Source organism: Ostrinia nubilalis, chromosome 18 (assembly GCF_963855985.1).
Source record: "Ostrinia nubilalis chromosome 18, ilOstNubi1.1, whole genome shotgun sequence".
Taxonomy (NCBI): Eukaryota; Metazoa; Arthropoda; class Insecta; order Lepidoptera; family Crambidae; genus Ostrinia; species Ostrinia nubilalis.
The window spans coordinates 4,567,388-4,593,212 of record NC_087105.1 but is presented as its reverse complement, the minus strand read 5'-3'; the positions used below and the strand labels follow the sequence as shown (position 1 = coordinate 4,593,212).

Below are 25,825 nucleotides of genomic sequence, written 5' to 3'. Positions count from 1 at the left end.
GTCAAAGTCGTACTAAAGTAAGGGAATTGCAGTAGTGTGTACTATGAGTTTACGTTATGTGTGCTCGCTAGCGACTGCGTAAAAAAAAGACATTTAATGTATGACAGATTGTGCACCGCCCCTAGCGGCTACTTTCAAGAACTAAAATTTTCATAGAATTTTTGACGCACTCGCTAGCAAGCACACCATAAGTAAACTCATGGTAAGAACACAGTTCAGTTCGGATTCAGCTTACCACGTCAGAAAACACGTCACTTTTAAGTATTTGTTAGGGTCTTACTAGACGTTAGATATAAATTAAAGGCGGACTGTATTTCATAGGTGTAATGATTATAAATATATCGCTAGTTCGCGCCTACGTGGGAGGGCCGCGTCTGACACCGGTGACGGTCGTGAGGCTGAGTGGGCGTCGGGCACGTACGGAGTGTGCCGGCGCCTCGCGCGGAGCCGATGATGGCCGATCGATCTCGATGAAGCCCGAGGACTCGAGAAGCGCCAACATACTCCCCGGGTTGAAGAGTCATCTTCTTCAATGAAGTGGAAGCGGGCAGATGCAGTTGAAGGCTCGACGTATGGTCCCCCTCTTGGTCTTCAATTCGGCCACCCTGGTGATGCCATCCACGCCTGGATAGGTCTTCACGACCCGCCCTAGTGACCAGAGCAGTGGCGGGGTCTTCTCCTTGATGAGCACCAGCTGTCCAGGCTTGACCTCGCCTGTGGATGCCAACCATTTCGTCTTGGTCTGTAGCAGAGAGACATACTCGTTATGAAACCGTCGCCAGAAGTGTTGCTGAACGTGTTGGATGCGTTTCCATCGATCCAGACGGGTGATAGTGACGTCAGCCACATGAGGGTGAGGTACAGTCAGCAATGGTCGCCCAATTAGGAAATGGGAAGGTGTAAGAGCCGAAAAATCGTTAGGGTCAGAAGAAAGAGAGGTAAGAGGTCGTGAATTGAGGACGGCCTCGATTTTACAAAGGCAAGTTGTCATTTCCTCGAATGTGAAATGAGTGAGATGCAATAATCTTTTTAAATGATGCTTACATGATTTGACTGCAGCTTCGGCCAATGAATTAAAATGGGGTGTGTAGGGAGGAGTAAAAATAAATTCAATGCCTTCCTGGGCTATATGAGATGCAAGATTATTACTCGAAAGGAACCTTTGAAGATCATTCGATGCACCGACAAAGTTAGTGCCATTATCGGACGTGATGCTTTGAGGCTTGCCTCGCCGCGCCACGAACCGATTCAGAGCAGCCATGTAAGCTTCGGTGGTGAGGTCCGTAACAAGCTCCAAATGTACAGCCTTCACTGCAGAACAAACAAAAATGCACAGATAAGATTTCAACAACTTACAACCACGTCCCTTTCGATCGGCTATCAAAACTGGGCCAGCATAGTCAACATTACAGTTTTGAAATGGAAAATCTAATTGTGTTCTATTAAGAGGTAGCTGTCCCATTACAGGTTGTACATTTTGAGCTCTATGTCTGTAACAAATTACACATTTGTTAACAACATGCTTTGAAAGATTTCTGCCTTTAAGAGGCCAATAGGTTTGGCGAACGCTAGCCAAAAGTAATTGAGGGCCGGCATGTAAAAGTTTTATATGTTGCATTTGAAAGATAAGTTTAGTAATGTAATGAGAGCCACATAATAAGATTGGATGTTTTAAGTTATAGTCGTAGGGGGAATTATCAAGCCTCCCGCCTACGCGAATAAGACCATTGTTATCTAAGAATGGTGATAATGAAATTAATTTATTTTTGTGTGGCAATGTCTTCTTGGACTGCAATAATTTATATTCGTTAGGAAACATCTGAAGTTGAGCACAATGTAAAATTAAGTCATGAGAACCTTTCAATTCAAATAAAGAGAGATTGCCACACCTTTTATTATTTATATTTTTTAGGTTATGAACAAATCTACACAAATAGGCTACAACTCGCTGTAACTTAGTAAAGCTTGAGTATTGCGATATTAAAGATTGAATAATTGTTAAGTCAATGTTATTGGTTAAGAAAGCGCTACTACGACTACAAGCATTATCTACAGCATCACTACTGCTAATGATGTGAGAAGCTACTTCAGGTAGATCACGCTTCACGACATTAGGCATGACGGGCCATTCATTTTCACTCTGTGTTAAAAATGAAGGTCCAGACCACCATAGAAGGGTGTCGCCAATGACGTCAGCTCTTAGGCCCCGTGAAACGAGATCTGCCGGGTTGTCCTTTGACGGCACGTAGCTCCAGGTATGACCACAAGTACTCTCCTGAATTTCGTTGACTCTATTTCGCACAAAGGGTTTTAATTGAGTAGATGGAGTTGACAGCCAACCTAAAACTATTGTGGAGTCACACCAAAATCTACATTTGTCTATGTGCAAAGTAAGCGAGTTAACTACTTTTGTACACAGTCTTGCACCTAACAACGCACCACAGAGTTCAAGTCTAGGTATGGTGGTGGGTTTTATGGGAGCTATGCGGTTTCTAGACGCCACAAGTTGAACATGCACCGAGTTTGAGCCAGGGTTGTAAGATCGAATGTACAGGCAAGCTCCATAGGCCTTCTCGGATGCATCTGTGAAAACATGGACCTCGTAAATAGACGATTCCTCACAGGAAATCCAGCGTGGGATGTTAAGCTTGTTAAGAAAAGATAAAGTACTTTCAAACAATAACCATAAGTCCCTAATTTCAAGTGAAACCGTGTCATCCCAATCGTACTTTTCTAGCCACAAACGTTGCATAATGATTTTTGCTTCGACGACACATGGTCCCACAAGTCCCAGGGGATCAAAAATTTGGCTTATTACCGAAAGAATGTGACGTTTTGTTATAATTTTAGAATGTTCTATATGAATTGAAAAGGTTAAGTTGTCTGTATTACAAATCCAATGAAGACCTAAAGTTTTAGACTGACTGTTGCCTTGGCCCTGCTCTGAAAGTCAATAGAATTATTTGGCTCACCAGAATGCGCGCCACTAATTTGAGACAAAATTTCGGGAGAATTTGATTTCCATTTACGTAGATGAAGTTGGGCTGAAGACAGTACCGATGCTACTTGTTTAGCAACATCGATGGTTTCTGAAATTGAACTAGCAGAATGGAGGAAGTCATCTACGTAAAAATCACGTTGTATAGCGGATTTAACGTGACTGTCTTCTAAATTGTCCGCGAGGCTCACTAGACATTTGGTGGCCAAATATGGCGCAGAAGCAGTACCATAAGTTACTGTATTTAAAGTGTAGGTTTTAAGAGGTTCCTTTGTATCGAACCGAAATAAGATTTTTTGTAAGGGTCGTTGGATGGGATTTAATTCTATCGCTCTGTACATTTTCTCTACGTCGCCCGAAATCACGTACCTATGTTGGCGAAAGCGTATTAAAATGGAGAATAGATCATCCTGAACGACAGGCCCTACCATTTGGAGGTCATTAAGAGACACTCCTGAAGAAGTGGGAGCTGAAGCGTCGAAAACTACGCGAAGCTTAGTAGTGGAACTAGACTCCCTAATAACGCCGTGATGTGGAATAAAATAATTTCCCTTAGAGCTGTTAGGCATAGAGGCGCAATCATTGTCTAATGTCATGTGACCTAGTGATTCATACTCGTGCATGAAATCAAAATATCGATCTTTGAAGATGGGATCGCGGTGAAAACGTCGTTCTAACGACAAGAACCTACATTTAGCGTTTTCGTAAGAGAGTCCCAGTAAACTTGGATCTTGTTTCAGTGGCATAGAGACGACAAAACGACCGTCGTCCTTGCGGAAGGTTGTCTCAAAAAAATGTTTCTCACATGCTCTTTCTTCTAAAGATTGTGAGTGATTAGGTGAGACATGATCAAGTTCCCAAAATTGAGATAGGTCAGGAGTAGGGGCTAAACTTGTGTGGTTACAGGACTGAAAAATAGTGCTATTCTTTTGGCATGATACGCTTCCTGAAACCAACCAGCCAAACTTTGTTTCACACAATTTGGGGAGATTTTTACCTAAATCAATGAAATTGGAACCTAAGACATTCCAAAAGACTTCCGCGCCTACCAGGATGTCGATGACCGACGGAATATTGAAATTCGGGTCAGCTAACTGAAGACCTGGGGGAATAGGTACGTGATTTATGTTCACGAAAGAAGAGGGTAGAACATTAGAGATCTCAGGCAAGACATGACACACTATATCTAGATTGTAGGCACAGCATAAAGACTCGATTGTGAGGTTGCAAGACTGTGTACTTGAAGAGATATGGTTGTTAATACCTGTGACCTTTGTTCTCGTGCCGCATCGTGACAAACCCAACTTGTCACACAAGCGTTGCGTTACGAAGTTGGCTGTACTACCGTTGTCCAGTAGTAGCCGGGCAGTGTACTTCTCGCCCGAAGTGTTCAAGACGTTCACCAATGCTGTGGACAGTAAAACATGGGAAGAAGTAGCAATCTGCAAGGAAGTAGCTGCGGAGGTAACATTGTCAATAGCAGAAGGCAAAGGATTAATAAAAGGTACTAAATTTTGTGATTCCAAATGTAAAAGAGTGTTGTGTTTAGTTTTACAATATTTGCAATGAGTGAGCTTGCATTGCTTAGCAAAATGACCAGGGCGTAAGCAGTTAAGACAAACTTTAAAATCCTTTGCTTTTTGTATGCGGTTCTCAATAGACAAAGCTCTAAAAGATTCACACGAAAATAGTAAATGGCGTTGGGAGCAAAGCGGACAAGTTAAAAAGTTTTGTTTACTATTATTATAACTGTTATTATTTGATTTTTTATTTTGTTGTGTTTGTTTATTTAAGTTTGTATGATTATTATTTAAGGCAACAAATATATTATTATTAGACGAGTTATGATTTGTTTCAATTGATTCCAATAAGTCCGCTTTCCTTCCTATAAAAGTACAAAATTGATGTAAAGTGGGTTCAATAGACAACTCATTGCGATACTCTTCCCAGTGGCGACTTGTTGTTATGTCCAACTTTTTAGCCAATATAAAAATAAGAAGAGTATGCCAATGTTCAGTAGGCTGTTTTAATGTTGTAAGAGCTCTAATGTTTTTATTTATTACATCAACTAAGTTTCTAAGAGAAGTACTGGACTCCCTCAATACGGGCTCAACATCAAATATTGCCTGCAAATGATTGTCTATAAGAAGTCGATTGTTATTATAACGTTCGCATAATAAGTCCCATGCCACATTATAGTTATCGCCGGTAAAATCAATATTTTTTATAATTAAGGCTGCATTTCCTTGGAGTGAAGCTCGCAAATAATGAAATTTGTTAATATTGTCTATGCTATTATTATCATGAATTAACGAAATAAATGTGTCTCTAAACTCGAGCCAGTATTGATAGTTCCCATCGAAGCTAGGTAGATTGATTTTGGGTAATCGAACAAAGTTGTTATTGAATTGTGCATTAGTGTTATCATGTTTGGAGTCTGATACGGAACCTTTGGAAGAAACCCCAAGCAGAGAGCGTGCGAGGGCCACCTGGCTGAAGTACTGGCGCTCGAAGTCCTCGCGCTCCTCGAGCAGGTCCTCGGGGTCCTCCTCGAGCATCTCGATCTCGCTCTGCAATGCATCGAATTCAGTGTACATAACATTGAATCTACTAAAGCGTTCCTCGAGGTCTAATCGTTGCAATTCTGAAATTGTGGATCCAGTGTTTAATAAATTTAAATAATTGGTAAAGATTGTAAGCTTACATTTATACGTGCTTCGTTTTTTAAGTAAAGATTTTATGTCAGCCATTTTGATTTGAGCAAGCACGTGTAAAGTTTAATGAAAGAAAGGGAAATTATGCGTAATAAAATGAATGAATAGCGCGCAAACAGCTGATTGATGCAGTCAATGCAGTTTAGTGCGATTACGTAAGGAAGGCGGGTCCCGTTAGGGTTATTGACCGCGTGTACGTAAACACGAGCTGGCAAAAAAAGACGCAAAGAAAGAGACAGATAGTAGGTTTGCGGGCTGATAAAGTGAGAAGCAAGACGATGAATGAGAAAATATGAATTAAGTTGGCAAATAGGAACGATTTTCGGCAAAGTTGAAAAAAAATAGACAATTAGGGAAGCGACTAATTGGAACGACTCACGCATGAACTGTATACTCCCCAACAATAGGTGACATCAGCTCCAGGATCCTCTTCCACGCGGCTAAGGTGACGACGGTTCCACGTTGTTCCGGTCAAAGTCCACAACGAACGGTGACACGCAGTTGTACAGCGATCACTCAGGAACCAGACGAGTAGACGGCGAGATAAGGACCAATGTTAGGGTCTTACTAGACGTTAGATATAAATTAAAGGCGGACTGTATTTCATAGGTGTAATGATTATAAATATATCGCTAGTTCGCGCCTACGTGGGAGGGCCGCGTCTGACACCGGTGACGGTCGTGAGGCTGAGTGGGCGTCGGGCACGTACGGAGTGTGCCGGCGCCTCGCGCGGAGCCGATGATGGCCGATCGATCTCGATGAAGCCCGAGGACTCGAGAAGCGCCAACAGTATTCCTGCCAAAAACAATCTGAAAAAAAAAATATTAGTATTCTGTTTACGATTTATTTATAAATCAAAACCGGTGAACCTTCACGTTCGTTCAATTAAATGTTTCATATTTTTATTGTTTACATAATCCCAACCCTGCCAGTTTAGTATTGACAAACAAAACACAAGCGAAACGTTTCTAAAAACAAAAAATGTTTGTTTTTAGAAACCCGCAATTTTACCCGAAATCAGGTTTCTGCTGATCCGGTTGAGTTAGAACCGATAAAGCCTAAATTATTTATTTTTCATTTACCTACATCAATTCGCTACATCTTACCTAGGTACGCAGCGGTTACATAAATACTTTCGTTCGTTTCAGCCGAAAGACGTCCACTGCTGGACAAAGGCCTCCCCCAAGGATTTCCACAAAGACCGGTCCTGCGCCGCTCGCATCCAGGCACATCCCGCGATCTTCACCAGATCGTCGGTCCACCTAGTGGGAGGCCTGCCCACACTACGTCTTCCGGCTCGTGGTCACCACTCAAGAACTTTCCTGCCCCAGCGGCCATCAGCTCTACGAGCTATGTGCCCCGCCCACTGCCACTTGATTTTAGCGATTCTGCGGGTACGAATCTCCTTATTTCTACATAAATACTTGTATATGAGCTACATAAAGATGTCAAACATAAAAATATGTCTCGGCACGGGTTCACGTGTTAATCCGTATTTCTTTTCAGTCAATCGACTTGATAAGGGCGTGGCACATTTATCAACCCGGAAAGGGATCGTAACCGTATCAACCCGAGGCGGTCAGTTCTTTGTATGAAACTTCATACTGCAACGCACACTTATCCGCACCGTAACAAAACGCCTCACCTCGCGATTGACAGGCTGTCAATTGACAGTACGCGTACGGCGATGACAGTTCGCTAAAGGCGATACGGTGTTGATCCCTTTCCGAGTTGATAGGTAAGTCTGCTATAAGCTTTAATCTTACAATGTCCTGAAGAAACTAAGAACAAATACACAAAGTGGTCTAATCCCTCTTGGGAGATCGAACCCAGACGTTTCGAGAGTCGAGATGTTCCACATAATATTAAGCTTGAAATCTTCGTTGCACAGATAATATAAAACTAGTGTTGTATCTAATAAACCATAAACAAGTTTAAACGTTTACAGAAACACTTCGAATTCAATTTGCTTGATTTGCTTCCAAAGTATCATTATAAATAACTAAACTTCCCAGGGACCAATTTTTAAAGCGATCGAATCGAAGTCGAGAGAACAAACCGTGTGCGAATTTTTTTTACAACTTTCAATTTGGCATAAGGAAGCAATGTTGATAATAAATAATGCAAGCTTAAAATGGTTTTCATTTCATGCAGAAAAAAACCGAAACCCAAACTTAATTAATTTGACCCTAGCCTGGTTTTGGGCAAATATTTCCAGGAAAGGAATGCGGATTAAAAAGTTAATAAAAGGTGTTTCCTTTCCTTTCTTAAATTTTTAAAAGTCATGTTAGGAAGCACATTGTGCTAATTCATATGAAAAAGAAAAATATATTTTTTGTTTTTACAATGGGTGAATGTACATACGGTGCTACTGGTGCAATCGATAAGAGATCTCAGTCGATTATTTCTTATCTGTACAAGATATCGAAAAACACTTTACTGACTGTCGGCCGTTTGGTGTAGTGGTTCAGAACGGACTACTATGCCGAGAGGTCCCGGGTTCGATTCCCGGCCGGGCAGAAATTGAAATGATGAATTTTAATATCTGTGACGGGTCTGGGTGTAAATATGTATAATATGTATGTATTTAATTTAAAAAAAAAGTATATAAGTAGTATATCCGTTAAGCTAGCACCCATAACACAAGCATTGAGTTGCTTACTTTGGGGCTAGCTGGCGCTGTGTGAAATTGTCCAAAGATTTATTATTACTTTACTGATCCTGAAAGTGCTTTACGCGCTCTATCAACGGTATCATAGGTTACAGAATAAACTAGATCCATCCGAAATTCAATGTTTCCAGCTTTCTGCATGTGTGTATGTGATTAGAAATTCGAGCGATTCCAGAATATATCTCCAGACGGTCATTAATTAGCGGTCCAAGTCAAACGTAAAGTCGATTTAATTGAACCAACTTCTTAAAGAGACGGCTACAAAAGTTTCTGCTAGGGATGTGATTAGCGTCTTGATTTCCACATCGATACCTAAACATTGAAAGCAAGAATCTTGATTATGTAAGCACACGATTGTTAATCTCACAAGTTTGAAAATGGTCTATTTTATGTTTATGTTATGAATACGAAGTTTTGTAATCAGAATAAATATTATGCTGTCACGAAATGGATCCTATACTATGCAAATATCTCCACCGTCTATTTAATGTATGTTAAGCCTTTATTTAGGTAGGTTTGCTGTAGTTTGGGGCTTTAAGGCACTATATGCATACAAGTAAAATAACTATACAAAGATAGTAGATCTAGGTACACACCCAAAAACACCAGCAGGATTTGAGCTTGCAACATAGGCACCAGGAAAATCCTCTTGTTCAAATCGTAAAAGCATCTACGATTAGACATCTGTTAGTTATTTAGCCTTTTGCTAAATTGATGCAGCAGTTGTAATGAACATTATGAAGTCTTGATTTTGAAAGAAATGTGTCGTACTCGAACAACTCTTAAAGAAACTAAAAATATATCGATAAAATCTCATACATTATCATTCGTAGCACTAACATTCCCATCCCTAAACCGCGAGCGTTACCACTGACAGTTAATTACGTTTTAATTAACACAATAAATTCAAAGGAATATTCTAAGTGACGTAATAATCATATTTTTTTTTTTTTTTCAGGTACGTGCCAACTTAAAGCAACTTGAATAAGTATTATTAAACCAGCCGTCTTCATTGTGGTAATTTTGTTTAATGTTTCGAGAATTTGATCAGTGGAATTTGGTAATATAATTTTAGTATAAGTTTAGTTAATGTTATTATGAATGTCGGATAACTCGTTTATATGTTCTTGTTACATAAATAAATTTTGATTAATTTTGGTTAGCAAATAGATTCGAGCTTGGGAGTAAAAAACTTAATTTTAACTGTCGAAAAAAAAAACCTTGAAGTACTTGTAGTTAGATAACATCATGAAAGTTTCCATGAAGCACCTTTAATTAATTCTTTTGTCAGGGATATAAAAAAGAGTAAGAAAATTAGTGTTTCTGATATAAAAAAAGTCTTTCACGCCCATTTAGTATACAAGTTCATGAATAATAATTTTATTACATATTTATTTCTATATTTACCTCCATTGACATTCTATCCAATTTTGGTACTGCTTTTGCCCGCGGCTCACCTGCGTGAATTTTAGGTTGTAACAGAAAAGCTTTATCGCGCACATCCCTGTTTCAAAATCTGGGATAAAAAGTAAAAACTATTAAAATGCCATTTCCCGGGACTCAAACTATCTCTAAAGGTACCTTTCATCCAAATCGGTTTAGTGGTTTAGGCGTAAAAGGCGTAACAGATAGAGTTATTTTCTTATTTATAAATATTACGCGTAGAAGGGAATAGGGATATTTTATTCTACGTAATACCTACAATATAATAATAACTGACCTCCACAAAAAATCTGTAATTACGAACAAAATCGATAAAATCTCTTAATTATATCGATAATCCGCACTCTCAATCGCATAAAGTTTCAATAATCCCTTTATAATATCGTGCATATTAATCAACATGTGGTTCCATTAAAACATCATCGTCCATTACTGCTCGAATGGCGAAAGTCTCCCGGGACGATCGGAAAACGTGAAATTTGCATAATATGGAAATTAATCCTCTAATAATTACGTTAACGTATATCACTGTAAGTTTAATAGGCAAATTAGTACTATAACTAGTAAGTCAGTAGTTTTAATACAATAAGTAACAGTGAAATAGGTAATGACGACCAAGTGCCAAGTTAAAAAAGCGCTTTTGAAAATACAACTTAAGTAGTAGGTAATTGTTTTTCATTTTTTTAGTGTACAATTTTATTGGAGTTAGTTACATTTTGAATTATAGAGTCTCCCTGGGTTCAGGAGCAAATTGAAGAATCATATTTTGGAGCTATGGACAAATAACATATATACCTACTTAGAATCTTTGTCAATTTTAACCTAGTACCGTCCAATGGTCACATAGTACGCAGAACTGACGGCCGATGGGGCAGAAAGGTTCTGGAATGGAGGCCGCGTACCGGAAAACGCAGCGTGGGACGTCCACCTACAAGGTGGACCGACGACATCGTAAAGGTAGCAGGGAAGCGCTGGACGCAGGCCGCTACCAATCGATCAACATGGAAAGCATTGGGGGCGGCCTATGTTCAGCAGTGGACGTCCTATGGCTGAAATGATGATGATGATGAACCGTCCAATGCTGGACTCCACCAAGGATTTCCACTTGCAATCTTATGTGTGGTAATTTATACGTCATCACAGTAGATGTGACGTTACATCAGACTGCAATTAAGTACCTAATTATAACTACATACATACCTACTTCCTACATCAGAACAACAAACAATATACTTACGAGCCAATTAAATCACCCGCGCGTCCATTATAGCTCAAACATCTCCCAAGGCGGTTGCAAAACGATGGGATTTATATATGAAAATGTTGTTGGCACAAAATTGAAATTATAGCAACCATTTTCAAACAATGTAGTTTGATGACCAGTTTACGCTTACCTGAGATCTAGAACTTATTTACAACAAAGGAAATAATAAAATTGTCTATGTGTAGGAACGTCTATGTGTAGGAACCTAGGTAGTAAAATAACTAGGTAAGGTATTCGGTATTTTAATTACTACATAATTGTCACAACTTTTAAAGTTTCTTTGTATCTATTCAATTCTTGCAAAATTAGGGATCATTTATTTTTGCAAACCATAAAACTAATACATAAGTATCTGAATCACATTAATTAACAATACAAGCATTACTTACATAATAAACTGTTCCCATGTTCAATGGTACCTATAGAACTGCTATAATATAGATATTCACAATTAAACATAAGAATTCACTTAGCGGCACGCGTGAACGCAACTTAGAAATTTAATCATTGCCTCCAACTAGGGATATTAATCAAAGATTATATTGTAGATACGGAATTACGGACACCTACACAATGGCACCTCCATGTTAGAGCGCCAATTTAATTGAAATACAAGGTATTGTCTGGTAGGGTAAAAAGATTATGAGACATATAGAGGCTCCTTATGAGCAAAATATTTGACGATTTGTAAGTAATATTTATTAGTCTATACAAATAAAGACATTTTGACTTTGACTTTGACTAATGTATGGATTTAGAGAGCTTCATAAGATACATAGAAGTAGCTTAGTTATGTAGAGTTTGCGCCTCTACAATGATGCATTCTACACAACGAATATTAAAATATATAATACTTATAATTATAAAGAGGAAATATTGTATTTTCGAATGTTTGTAATAAATAAACTCCAAAATACATCACTGTAATAGGCTATATAGCCTATAAAATTCACGCGGGGAAAAGCTAGTTCAATATAAAGCGATTGGACAGTCACCTAGTTGAGTCATTAGAGAGAAGTTTGTTGTAAAATATAAGTGCTTACAAATACATAAAGATGTATCACAGTATTCTACTTTATGCCGTTATCTGTACATTGTTCTTCCCAGACAAAAAAAAACAAAAACCATGAATCAAACGGTTTATTTAATAATAACTGTCAGCCGCATTGTGCCTTCGAATACAATAAGTAGATCTATTAAGGTACAGCCTAGATAGATGGATGTAATTTATATTTTACAATCAAAAACAAATTGCAACATTGACTGGCAAATATCCAATCAAATCGACAATAATACATTTGCGTAGGTACGTTTTGCTTATCTGTAGTTAGATTGAGATCAAGGATGCATCTCAACTTTAAAACTATCAATTGCCCGTGACTTTGCCTGAATATGATACGCGTGTCCAAAAGCGGTTAACATCATCATTATTTCAGCCATAGAACGTTCACTGCTGAACTAGGCGTCCCAATGATTTCCACATCGCCCGGTTGGTAGCGACTTGCATCCAGCGCTTTCGCCACCTTTATGGGGTCGTCGATCCTCGTAGGTGGACTTGGAAGTGAAATTCGATCAAAAATTCTTTAATACCAAAAAAATAAAATGTAAATGCTAACTTTCATAACATTTTTAATAATCCAAAGCTGTTTGAGCAGTTTAGACGTCAAACAGACAGACAGAGTTACTTTTATATGTATAATATTAGTATGGATTTATATCATTCAGCAGCTCAGCATGACGCCAAGTCTACTGCTCTCTCTTTTGTAGAGTTTTTTCTATAGGTATTTCTATTAATGTACTTTTAAAAACGGTTGGCCAAAGGTGGGCTCTATTATTTTGAGATAGACAATTATGACTATACACATTTCAAATCACTGACTTTTCCTCCATAAAGTCAACAATTGCTCCAAATGGAAGTGATTCAAGTTTAACAATCCCCACACGCTTGAATCTTTAGTTGAGATTGAATCAAGTTTCGTAATACGGTCTTTACTATAAAGTTTAAACTATTCATAATAGTACTTTAACTGACTGAGCTATAATGCACTCTTTTTATTTCCGAAATTATTTCTAAGTGCGCACTTTAGTATAATTTTCACTCGCTCGCAAATATTTTGTCAAGTGCTCCATCGTTGTGTACTTCTCTTAAGATTCATTTTCCCACGGATTCTAACTCGTGACACAGTCGGTAGCTAATGTGTGTTGTTATATTTTTCTTATATAGATGGGAATAAGATTCAAAATGGTTTAGACCTGACTGTATGATTTCGTACGCGCCATCAGACCGCGCGCCCAGGGGGAAGCCGGCTATAAAGAGAAATTGGCAACGTTACCTCTTCGTTGCTGAGGTGATTTGGGTAGGATCCTTTACACGGGACGATTTTTCGTAAAATACAACTGTATTGAGTGTAATTCAACCAGGGGATCCTGATTATTTTTTCTATCAATTCATTGTCACCATCCGTTTTGGGAGAGATCATTGCCAATGCTCTTGTATTTTCATGACGACTCCGTGCTTTCGGTATAATCTATATAAATAAAAATGAATTGATGTTCGTTAGTCTGATTAAAACTCGAGAACGGCTGGGCCGATTGAGCTGATTTTGGTTTTAAAATATTTGTCGTAGTCCAGGGTAGGTCTAAACGGTGAGCAAATACGCGCGCGATATTTTGTTTTTCTGTGACAGACAAAATTCCACGCGGGCGAAGCCGCGGGCGGAAAGCTAGTTTGTAATAAAGCTGTTTATTTTTGAGTACCTATGTCATATTAAGATTAGATATTAGTCTGGTAGTTCGCATTTATGCTTGCTAGCTGTGGTTTGAGTCTCTAACCAGAGCATCCAGGGGAAAATTTGTGGTCAACACTATATTTTATATTTATCAAATACTTTTGTTTTACCAATGTTAGCTAAACTAAAACACAAACTGCCTTGGCGCATTAGAACGCGGAGGGCTGACCTCATAAGAAATTGGGAAAAATGTTACGAGAAAGCACGGTGCTAAGCTCTGCGAAGTTTGTGCTAGAATTTGATATGATCTGGATTTTCTGTCAATAAAAGAACTTTAAATAGTCCCGTGTAAACGACCTGAACTTCAGTCTAAGATACGTGCCGCGGTTAGCACATGGGGCCGCGTAATTCGGAATGTTTCGGGAGAACGTTCCTGTATATGAGATTTGCATGTTTTCTGCCGTCAAGAGAAACAATTTAATTTAGTCGGTTTGCCCTCGAGAGTTGAACGACTGGAATTGTAATTGAAACTTCATAATAAGTCTACTTTTACTACCTTTAGGGGGAAAGTTTGTGTTTCATACTAGTTTCTAGCGTCCCATTTAAACTGAGCCTCTAAATACCTGTAGAATTTGGTAGTTATATTTAGTAACACGGGGCTTAGTGCGAGTTTACATCAAACGTCTACGCTAGCGTTACAACTAAAACATACGGGTCGAATTGAGAACCTCCTCCTTTTTTTGAAGTCGGTTGAAAATCTTCATAAAATATGACGCACTCACTAGCGACAACACCGCGACGTTCAATGCAAACTTGCACTAAGCATTCAGGTCTCATTTTCCGTAAAAAGTACAATGGTTATTTAATAAGTAGGTTTGTTGTAATTTTTAAAGCTTCTTATTCTTACCATTAAAATAAATTAGGAATCTACAGAACATAGTTTCGTGTTTTTCGAGCGATAACTTTTTGTCACGTGTCACAATTTGTGCGGACGAAGCCGTGAGCAGAAGGTAAAAGTGGGAAGTTTAGTAAGGTCACGTTGCCAATATTCTTTCTTTGATGTCAAATTTTACAAGTGCGTAAAGAAATGATGGACCTTAATTACTAAAACGATCCTTATTGTCTATTATTTTAGGCTTAAAACCAAATAATACTTCCAACTTACCGACTACAGAAATAAACTTCCTTATTTCCATTGAATCTCTTTTGTTATTTTTAACCTTTCTGTAAAATAAAAAGATTAATGTTCTCTTTATCCCACCTTCAAACACCTAATTCCTTTATCCAGGGGGGTAGTAGATGACTGATGACCCCATAAAAAACCTTTTAGGAAGAGTTTATAGGTCCAGGTGCAGGGCCGGATTAGGAAAGTGCACTTATTTAGATATTTATCCAGGGGCGGGCTCGGTTTATGGTGTATTTTTTCGGAGAACGGCGTTTCCACTTGGAGTTATTAATGGAAATATTGGGTACTACATAAAAGGAGCCGTGATGGATGGTCTTCTATTACTCATGCTGACCTAATGTACGGGCGATGGTAAATCAAGCTAAATCCAATTATTGTAAGTTGTCAAAGGCTAATGAAAATCCACTCTGATCTTTTTAATGTAATAAAGAATAAGTCATTTTTGTTTCTGAAAATAAACAAATTCATTAAAATTTATCAACCGTGGAAAAGCCGATGAAAATGTTAATTTTATTTCTACAATTACACCGAGAAAATATTTTTCTCTAGTTTCTCGTTCTTTTAGGCTTTTACGTATGATCAACAGATTAACATATCAAGCTTTATAATAACGTTAGAAGAAATATCTTATTATTACAATTATTTATTAAACAATACAAAAGCGAACCATTAAAACTTTTACGAGCATAAAGCATTACAATCCTAGAATTTTCTAAGCAATTTCATCCTTGCAACATTCATAAACTTCGCGCATTACCATTTCAAAGCCGCCCGTGACAAAGGCAGAGATAGGGCTTAAGCAGAAAAACAGCTTGTGACGTCACAGGCGGTACTTTGTGACGTCATAGCGAGCTTTGACGTGGGCCCGACGCGACTTGAATTGCTTAGGACTAAGAACCAACTAGTGACTAGTGCGAATGTGGTGCGAGGTTTATTTAAAACACTGGTACTCGTTTAATATGCTGATACTTCGATAGTGATAATAAATATTGACAGCTTAAACGAACTCACACACTCAATATTTGTATGAAATACCTATGCAATCTCACAACGATTGGGTTTGACACCATTAAAACAATAATTTCAAGAAAACAATAAGTAAGTACGTAAACGAACTAAAGTCGCTGACATAGCCCGACGGATTAGCCACAGTACGCAGAACTGACGGCCGATGGGGCAGCAAGGTTCTGGAATGGAGGCCGCGTACCGGAAAACGCAGCGTGGGACGTCCACCCACAAGGTGGACCGACGACCTGATAAAGGTAGCACACAACACACAACCGTGCGATGTGGAAGTTATTGGGGGAGGCCTATGTTCAGCAGTGGACGTCCTATGGCTGAAATGATGATGATGAATAAGTACTTAACTCCCAAAAAGAACACAATAATTAAAATTGTATCTCTGAATACCCTGTTAAGTAGTTTTATAAATCAATCGGACAATTTGAGTTGACGAAAAGGTGACCTCACTCATAACGTCTTTGGGAGATTCCCGTTTTGACACCTCATAAAATGTATGTCATTTTATGTATGTCAGTATCGACCTGTTGAAAACGCTCCACGCACTATGGTGCGAAAAGCAAAGTTTCAAAACAAGATTCGAGAACTATCGAATAGTGATTTCATTTTAATTAACAAAACCTAATTAGGCGCATCCATAGCGTGAAGCCATGACCAAGTAAGATTTAAATAAGTATTTGGCTTTTTATTCTCTCAGCTACAATGCGTTGCGGAAAATAGAAGCAAAATCGTTTAACCCATTGTAAGCTTTATTATTAGGTGCCTTCTTTGTTTTTTTAAAACGTATTGTTGATTTTTTTCTTAAATAGAGAGGGTTTCGTAATACATATTTCAATGACTGATTTCTCACTCAATGAATTGAATGATAAAAACTTAAAGATGGATATTCGAGCTATTTACATTTTTCTTTTTACATAACCTTTACTTGTGAATTTTATAAATAAGTTTACGAAACATTTGTAAAATTCCGGTGTAGCCAGTATCCAGCTCCAGGTGATCGCACGAGGTAAGGTTAACTTTCTTTCCTACACAAAGCTGATGATAAAAGACAGACAAGGTATCCTAAATAGCCTATTATAAACATTTTGTAGATGGTCAGATAGATGTACCTATGACATAATCTTATCGACAGCGTGGAACCCAAATCAATCGATGAGATCTATTGACGATGATTTGTCACACTGCCGATAGATTTAACGCATCATCGGACAAGGCACAAGACGTCCGTGATAATTGATTATCTTTTGTCTAACTAAAGCGAGCATTCACGGATTAAGCCACGTTCTCACAAGCATAGAGCCAAGCGGAGATTCAGGTGAAAACTCGTAGGTAATTAAGTACATCTAGTTCTGGGTGGCACTTGATGTAACTATAGATGGTAGTGGCGGTCATAGTGCACTTAAGAAAATTTCAAATTATAACAAATTCACTCATTGAGAATTAGATTTTAGCATACTTAATATGAGTAACTAGTGGCCGTCCGCGTCCGCGACTTCGTACGCGTGGATCCCGTTTTACCCCCTTGATATAATATGTATTACGGATACGGATACTTGCTATAATATGTATACGCGAAAAAATCTGCCTAAGCAGTAGGTACCAGTACACATTTTCAAACTACTGTATTACATGGTCAACAGAAGTTCTTTACATATTAATAAGTATTCTAACGTAAAATTATTAATATTATTATGAGCAATAAATTAAAATTTAATTTCCATGAAAATGAACTACTGAATAACTTTGTTTAACGTTTTAATTAATTCATCGAAAGTTGGATCTGACAGCAGTAATAAATAGGCTATAAAATTGGCGTCTATTTTGGAAACTCCAAATGGTTTTTAGATACTCATAGTGTTATTTTCAGATTTGAATAGGCACTTAAGGCTACTAACTCAATAGAAAATATGTGATACAATGAAAATACTATCTACTTCGACAATTATATTATTTAAAAGTTAACTACCTCGTGGAACCCCATTAGGCTGGGTTGCACCATCTTACTTTAACTTTGACAAACGTCAAAAATCTGTCAAACTCGATACAAAAAATACCGGTTATCGTTATACCTATTTACGTTCAAAGTTAGGTGGTCAACTGGATGTCATACAAGGAAGCATTCTTGGTCCAAACCTCTTCTCCATCTACGTCAACGACCTATTAGATCTATCTATTGCCAACACAACAATCATTTGCTATGCAGACGATACGGTCGTACTTTTCAGGGAGTCTTCTTGGGACAATACAAAAAAGCTGGCTGAAAATGGTATGTCAATTATAGCTGGGTGGCTTGATCGGAATCTACTAACGCTCAACACAAAGAAAACTACATTCTTGGCGTTCCATAAAACTAGAGCAAACTCTCCTTGTAATCTGTCATCAGTCGTCATCCACGAATGTCAATCACGAAGCCGTCCTCTTGCAACTGCGGCTGTATCCACTGCAAACGCCTGCAACTGTAAAAGTATTAGTAGGTCAGGCTGCGTTAAGTATCTGGGCATTCTTATAGATGAAAATCTCTCGTTCAAAAACCAAATCTCAATGTTATCCGGACGACTCAGAAAACTTTTGCATATTTTCAAGGCTCTTAGACGATGTGCCCCCGATCAAATTCTCCACATGGTATACACCTCTCTATGCCAATCCATCCTCATCTATTGTATAGGCTCCTGGGGCGGCTCCTGTAAAACCAGATTCATCGAGGTGGAAAGGTCGCAACGTGCCGTTCTTAGAGTGATGCTCAAAAAGCCGTACCGCTACCCTACGGACTTACTCTACGAAGAAACCAAGTTGCTTCGTGTCAGACAACTGTTTATATGGCGGGTTTGCTGTGCTCAGCATAAAAAAACCCTGAACTCGCCAGAATTAGATGCACTAATGAAAAAACGTGTGTTTCGAATACCGGTACCTACGGTCCACACCACGTTTGCCAAACGCCTTCCTCTGTTTTCACACCCCCATATTTACAATAAAGTAATCCGAAAATGCCCCCTAAAAGACCTATCCCTATAGGAAGCCAAACGTAAAGTCAAACTTTGGTTATTGGACCTTAATTATGCAGATTCGGAACGATTCGGAACGAATCCTCCCACAATCTTGACATGCGATTCATCTTACACTCTCAAACACAACACTAACACTCACACACACACACACACACACACACACACACACACACACACACATAATTTGTTCATATATCACAATATTTATGATTCATAATCTTTAAAAAACCACAATAATAGTCACCTGATAAGGAATCGGAGCTGTATATTTAATGTAAAAATGTAATCTGTAATGCTCACTCAACACAACTACTGCGACACAGGCCTGCGAGCCTAGTGCAGAAGCTGTGGTTTATTACATCACAGGAAATGATATTTGTGAATAAAGATTATTTATTATTATTATTTATTATTATGTTTGTACGCTTTGGAGCTCACGGGTCAAAAGTGGCCCGGTCCTTTATAAGGCTTGCGTGGGGATACAGATCCAACACGTAGAGGCCGTTTTAAGCGCAAAATAATCGACAAAAGTGAAAGTGGTGCACATGCTGGATCTAGTCTCTGACTATATCATGGGATGTAGCCAGAGACCATCCCCGGCCTGTGCACAGGAGCTATTGCAGTTATTGGAGAATGGACTAGGGTTATGGATGAAGGATGGATGGACTGGTTACTGGGCTATGGATGGAGACTACGGGTCACCTGCCTGGTTCATAGTCTCGGACTGAAAAAATGGCAGGCGGTGACTAGCCAGCGACTAAATGGGCCCCCCCTGGCGTCATGAGTCGTATAGACCGGACTGAGGGGCAACATTGGCGTCTACCAGCTCAGGGGTGTAGAGAGGTGTGCTGCGCTTTCTCCAGAGTTACTCGCGGCGTTATGCCCTTTAACACTTCCACCCCTGGAGCATATAGCTCTAGCGACTCCACTCTGGCCGGCCGGTTAAGGCAAGCCAGAGGTGAAAGTCCTGCAGACCCTCTCGGTTTCCACTTCGGCAAGCCGAAGACGAGGGTCTTGACCGACTCTCGGGAGCATTCGGATTAACAACTGGCCCCGTGGTGTCGCTACTCACCAACAGCTCGCCACAAAGCTGCCCTGCGGGAGCTCGCCACAAAGCTGCCCTTTTAATTGAATTATTAAATGCCAATTTATTATTAACAGTTCTCGATAATTTATCGATTGAAAAATATTCGGTATTTGAATCGAAAGGTATATTCAATTTTATCAATATCAAAATATTCAATTTTAATGATAAAATAATTATTATTTACTACCACCTATTTAACTTGCATTCTTATTTAAAATTATTCATGGAAAACATTGGTTTTAGGCTTTACTTGCTAACATTATCAAGTAATGAGTGCCATTACTGTGGCAGTACTAAATGTATGGCAGCTAGTAACATTGAATTTTCGGATATTATCCAGTCTGTAACCTATTACTAATATCGTTTGAAAGAGCTCGTGAAGCACTTTCAGGATCAGTAATCAGTTTTTCGGTATCTTGTGTAGTTTAGAAATAATCGAGTTAGATCACTTATCGTTTCCACCCTGTACCTATAGGTACTTAATATTTGAAATGTATTACTAACTAGCGGCCGCCCGCGACTTCGTACGCGTGAATCCCGTTTTTCCCGCTAATTCCCGTTCCCGTGGGAATTTCGGGAATTCCTTTCTTAGTGCACCTCTACGGTACCTAAGCTACGTCCCTTCCAAATTTCAAGTGCCTACGTTTAGCCGTTTAGGCTGTGCGTTGATCTGTCAGTCAGTCAGTCAGTTTCTCCTTTTATATATTTAGATTATTGCTATAAGAATTTTGACCGAATAAAACTTTCAATTCTATTAGAACTTTAGACATTTCTCTCACTTTAAGCGGCATTGGATTTTTAATCGGATTTTGAAACTGTTACAGATATTTAAAAAGATGATCCCAATTGCTGTCAACGGAACGGGGCAACAACGACTAGGCTCTGCGGAGACATTTGAGTACATACGCGTGCGTGTGTGTGACGAAGTCCTTGCGAGCAAATCCGTGGGTTGCGGGCGTACGTTAAAAAACCCATGCCAAAGCGGGAATACAAATAGATACAGCAACATTCATTGTAACGTACCTACTAATTATTATGGAGTACTGTAGATGTAGCGACCCGTTGATGCATAGTTGTCGATATCTAGACAATAAATACATCGACGTTCGATAACAAAACATTCATTGTAACGTACTAATTAATATGGAGTACCGTAGATGTAGCGACCCGTTGATGCATAGTTGTCAATATCTAGACAATAGATACTTCGACGTTCGATAGCAAGTATGACACCCGGTACAACGGTCAGCCAAGTAGTTTACATTTATTCCCACTATTCTAGACCCCACACCTAAATCTCTGATAGACTGGTGTCAAAAGGTGACATCAGTCTTATCTAAACAAATCTGTATTTACATCTTCACAAAGCAGAAGTCGTTAATCGAAGTTCGCAGATACCGAACCAACGGATAGGTGCGGACATTTTGACAGCAGTTTAATTAATATTTCGGCACTGAGCTAATTACAAACTTACTGGAACGGTTTTCAGAAATGTACGACTGAAAATATACCTTCCGAGGCTCGCTGCTGTAGCAATGAACCAAAATAGTTTGGACTAATTGGGACTCCTAAATTTGGAGTTAAAGAGAAACGTAAATATGATGAAATTAGCTTGAAATTAATACTGATTATTTTGTTTCAATTAAATAAATATGTTCTCAGTGTTGGAGTTTGCTATGTTAAAGTTTTATTTACTCTAAAAATAATATTCTTTCGTGTCTAAGTTAAGTATAACTCCACTTCAAAATAAGTTGGTTGAAAAGTTCAACGAACAATACCCATTAAAGTTAACCAGAAGTTTACTTCCTTAACGTTTTTTTCCTCAAAAAGAAAATTTCTTTTTTTCCTTGGTAGAATCTATTTTTGTACCAAAATTTACTAAAATATTGAAGCTTTACTGGTTCAGTTAAGAAAATAATAATAAAAGTAACATCACAACAACAGTCATCTAAACTTTAGATTATTTATTACCCAACTAGCTTTTGCCCGCGGCTTCACCCGCGTGAAATTTAGTGTCACAGATCGGCATAAATTGTAGCCTATATGTTAATCTGGGTTACAAACAATAATACTGTAAAGTTTCAACAAAATCCGTTCAGTAGTTTTTTCGTGAAAGAGTAACAAACATCCAGACATCCAGACATCCTAACTTTCGCATTTATAATATTATAAGTATAAGTAAGATTAGTAGGAAGTAGGATTCATATTGTTCCTGCTGAATTATTCGTCTTTTCAATAGTTGATTTCTTGAACCAAACTATGTACGAGTATAATACACTCCAATTACAGTATCCCATGACTTTAGTTACGGCCAAATATCAAGCCAAGCAAACTCGCACAAAACATGTTCAAATCCTTCGGGTTGGGCCTTTTAATCCGGCCATGGCATCGAAACTTCTAAGTTTGCCCTTTGACCGCGAGACTTTGAAATTGGAGTCGGGCTCTTGATTTGATTATTGCCCGGGTAATAACGCGAACTCAACTTCAATATAAGTATACTTTGTTTGTATAAGAGGACGCCTATTGAATTGTTCACCCGAGGTTGTAAAGTTTAATCCCATACAAAATAGTATTATTTGAAATTTTGTCTCTGAAGGGTGCGATCACCAGAACCGGCACTTTTGTGCTTCAAATTTTTATGTTCTTTAAATGAGAAATGAGAGTTCTTGCTTTAAAACCCCATTATAGCTAGAAGCCCTCTTCCTCAACTATTTATTGACCATAGAAAGGTCGGAGTCGATGCTAGTCGGTTATAATATTGGCTTGCAATATTGCAAAAAGTCTGTTACCTACCTGTAAACTTTCTATCTGTCTTTCAGATCCTTGAATCAACTCAAGTAGTTTTCAAGATTTAGTGCTTAATCAGTGAGTGTCACTTCGCAAGGTCACTCTAGCCATGACCTTTCAATAGTAGAGACCTGTAATGAATTTTACATTGTCTCGAGCAGCGGCTCCCAACCTGTGGTCCGCAGGAGTTAAAATTTATGGTCCGCAAAAGATTTCAAAATTCGTCGTGAGTGACTTTATGAGACAGAGTAGTCCTAGGATTACCGAAGTTATTCAGAAAATGCACTTAAGATTGATTTTTTGACGTCATGGTTCCTTCAAAAAAAGATATCAAAGCTGTTCATAGTTCAGAAAGGGTTGGGAACCACTGTTCTGAAGGCACAAACAAACTGCCAGGCTAAGGATGGCTGGTGTCAACGACACTTGACAGAGCAAATAAAACTCAGACGTGAGTGCTTCAAGGTTCACATTTCAAGTGGTCCAGACAATGTAAGGCTGCACTTAATTTGCTACAGGGTCTGCCAATTTAGTCTCGGTGTTTCTTGGAGAGCAAAAATAATCTGTGCTTCGACTACTAATTAAGTCCAAGCTCTAAAGGCGAAGGTCAATGCATTTGGAGAATGCTGGCTGTGCAGTTTATAGAAAGGTTACTGACGTACAAACGTTTTGACTGAAAAGGTCCTTTTAAAACGTCTACAACTTATTTATAAAAACGTGAGAGGGTCTGCAACTATTGATTAGATTGAAAATAAATTGGATTTAATCCTACTAAGTCATCGAGGTCAAGAATTTTAGGAATGGTCCCGTCTTATTTTATCACCGTATCACTTAAAATTAGGTAACCATCATTCAATCGTCACAATTTTTACGGAACCGTATCCAAATTCATATTTTTTTTGGAGATATAATATGTCATTTGCACACAGAAATACGTAATGAACAAACAGTCCTTACCATATCCTTAAATATTGGAAACGATGCTTAAATCTAAAAAAAATTAAAAGCAAATCAGTTTAAAGCACGGACGGAATCATAGATACTTCTTACAATCAATGTTGATTCAAGCCATTCACATTAAAAAGTATATCTCAATACAAAACAAACCTCTTCTGATTCTGTCAATGAATGGAAGTCAACTGGCTCCCTCGAGTCTCGGAATGAGGCCTGCGGAGAATGATCTAGATTGCGCACTTAATAGCGGCGCCTGCACAATGGCCGCGATATTGCTGCGGCGCGCCCAGTGGGCAGTGTCGCCAAACTGCCTGGGACAAATTATGTACAATTCTGAAACTGGAAATATAAGATCTTGTTAATTTTAAGATTGTATAAAAAATAAGTTTATATAGGTATTACTAAATTCCACAATCAAAAATAACCTGAAACAAAATTCGCCTCGTTGCCTGGGAAAAATATGTAATTTACTACTTTTGCTACAAACGAGTATTAAAATATATTGAAAAAAGTTTCACATTCAAAATTATGTCCTACATTACTAGTTGCCCTGACAGACGTTGGCTTCTTGTCCGAATTTTATTAAGCATTTTAAAATTTATCATAGTAAAAGGATGTTGCAATATTCGAGAAGTTTTCTTAATACAGAATCCACTTTAAAAAAATCAGTTCTTTCCACAATCTATCAAATTTGAGGCAGCACTTATTAATTTTATAAGTCATAGACAATTTATTGTGATTTTTTTTCATTTTCTGCATTTTACCAGTTTTAGCACACTGTGCAGTGGGGCGGCTGTTGGCTACACTTGTCGCTTCAATTGCCTTTTGTTTCCTTAGGACAGGTCTGTCATTTTCTTAAGGACCAAGATGTGTCTTTTTCCTCTTGCCTATTAACGGTTTTAAAAGAAAACTTCTGGTTATTTTAGATAGGTACAGGAAAAATAGAATTCCCTCTTTCACCACAACTTTCTAACACAATTTTATAAATCTGACGAAAAATGATTTTTTTGTAGGTTGTAGGTTTGTATTTGTACATTTATCATTACCTCAAAATACCCTTGAAAAATTAAGACCCTACAGAGCAAAGATAATCCTTATGCAACAGTGGAGCCATGTGACTTTCTGCCTAAATCAATATTACATGATTTATTCCGCGTTCGCTAACCAAAAGAAAAACGTTAAATAACAGGGAATCTCTCCAATATGCAAAACGTTTCGTTTTACTTTAGTCCTCCGAAATGTACGAGGAACAAGTTTGAATAACTTTCCCGTCTAGGGATTCCTGGAATATGTAATACAAGGAATACAAATGTTTAGGCAGAAACGATCGTGTTGAATAAATTGCGGCTACCTTTTGCCTATTTTGTTTTCAATTAAATCGAGTGTGTTTGATTTCATTCAATTAACTTACATTGTTTTTCATGTTCATTTATTTATTTATTTAAGGACAGCTAACAAGACATACACAATTAACAGGGAAAAAAAAACATTGAAAACAATACGTGTCTATAGTGTAGCCTTAATTAAAAGCTGCCACGACATGTGCATAGATTGCGTGGAAGCGTATTAGTAGTAGTAGTTCATTTGAATACTTTTTCTGTTCTTCTACATGTTAAGTACAATTTACGTTTTCGTCTCAATATGTAAGTTTTAAAAATAATAACAAATTATGCGTGCAAAAAATATCAACAGTTGAACATATACAAATAACCATGAAAATTATTCCTTTTTTTATAAATTTCTTTTTAAGGTCGTCGGTCCTTCGAGTTGGGCTTTATACTGGATTCACCGAAACTTTGTCTCCAATCCTTGAGCAATTTATAATTTTCTCTAGCATTTTATGACTATAGTACAGTCAGCTTCAAATAGTCGGTGACACCCAAAGTAACCAAAAAGTTCGCAACACTTCTTTATATTGGAATAAAGTCAACTTTTTGGTCACTTTATGTCACGAACTATTTAACTGTACA

At 38.2% G+C, this 25,825-nt stretch overlaps 2 protein-coding genes across 5 annotated transcripts in view; one reads left to right on the top strand and one right to left on the bottom strand.

Annotated features, from left to right (window-relative positions):
- The window catches only part of LOC135080856 (uncharacterized), a 498,609-nt gene that overhangs the window by 215,908 nt on the left and 256,876 nt on the right, over positions 1-25,825 (top strand). The window contains exon 2 of the mRNA XM_063975583.1: positions 9,342-9,400. The gene's annotated coding sequence lies outside the window, so the exon portion shown is untranslated. The remainder of the gene's footprint in view (positions 1-9,341; positions 9,401-25,825) is intronic.
- On the bottom strand, positions 310-6,353 carry LOC135080538 (uncharacterized). 4 transcript variants are annotated; one of them, XM_063975182.1, is made up of 3 exons: positions 5,448-6,353; positions 4,263-4,406; positions 310-1,311 (listed from the first exon to the last, which is right to left on the bottom strand). In XM_063975182.1, the coding sequence occupies exons 1-3, from the start codon at positions 5,746-5,748 to the stop codon at positions 530-532; spliced, it is 1,227 nt and encodes a 408-aa protein (XP_063831252.1). In that variant the 5' UTR covers positions 5,749-6,353; the 3' UTR covers positions 310-529. The 4 variants fall into 4 exon arrangements, with proteins under 4 accessions (XP_063831252.1, XP_063831253.1, XP_063831254.1 ...); XM_063975183.1 differs by having other exon boundaries at positions 4,344-4,406; XM_063975184.1 differs by lacking the exon at positions 4,263-4,406.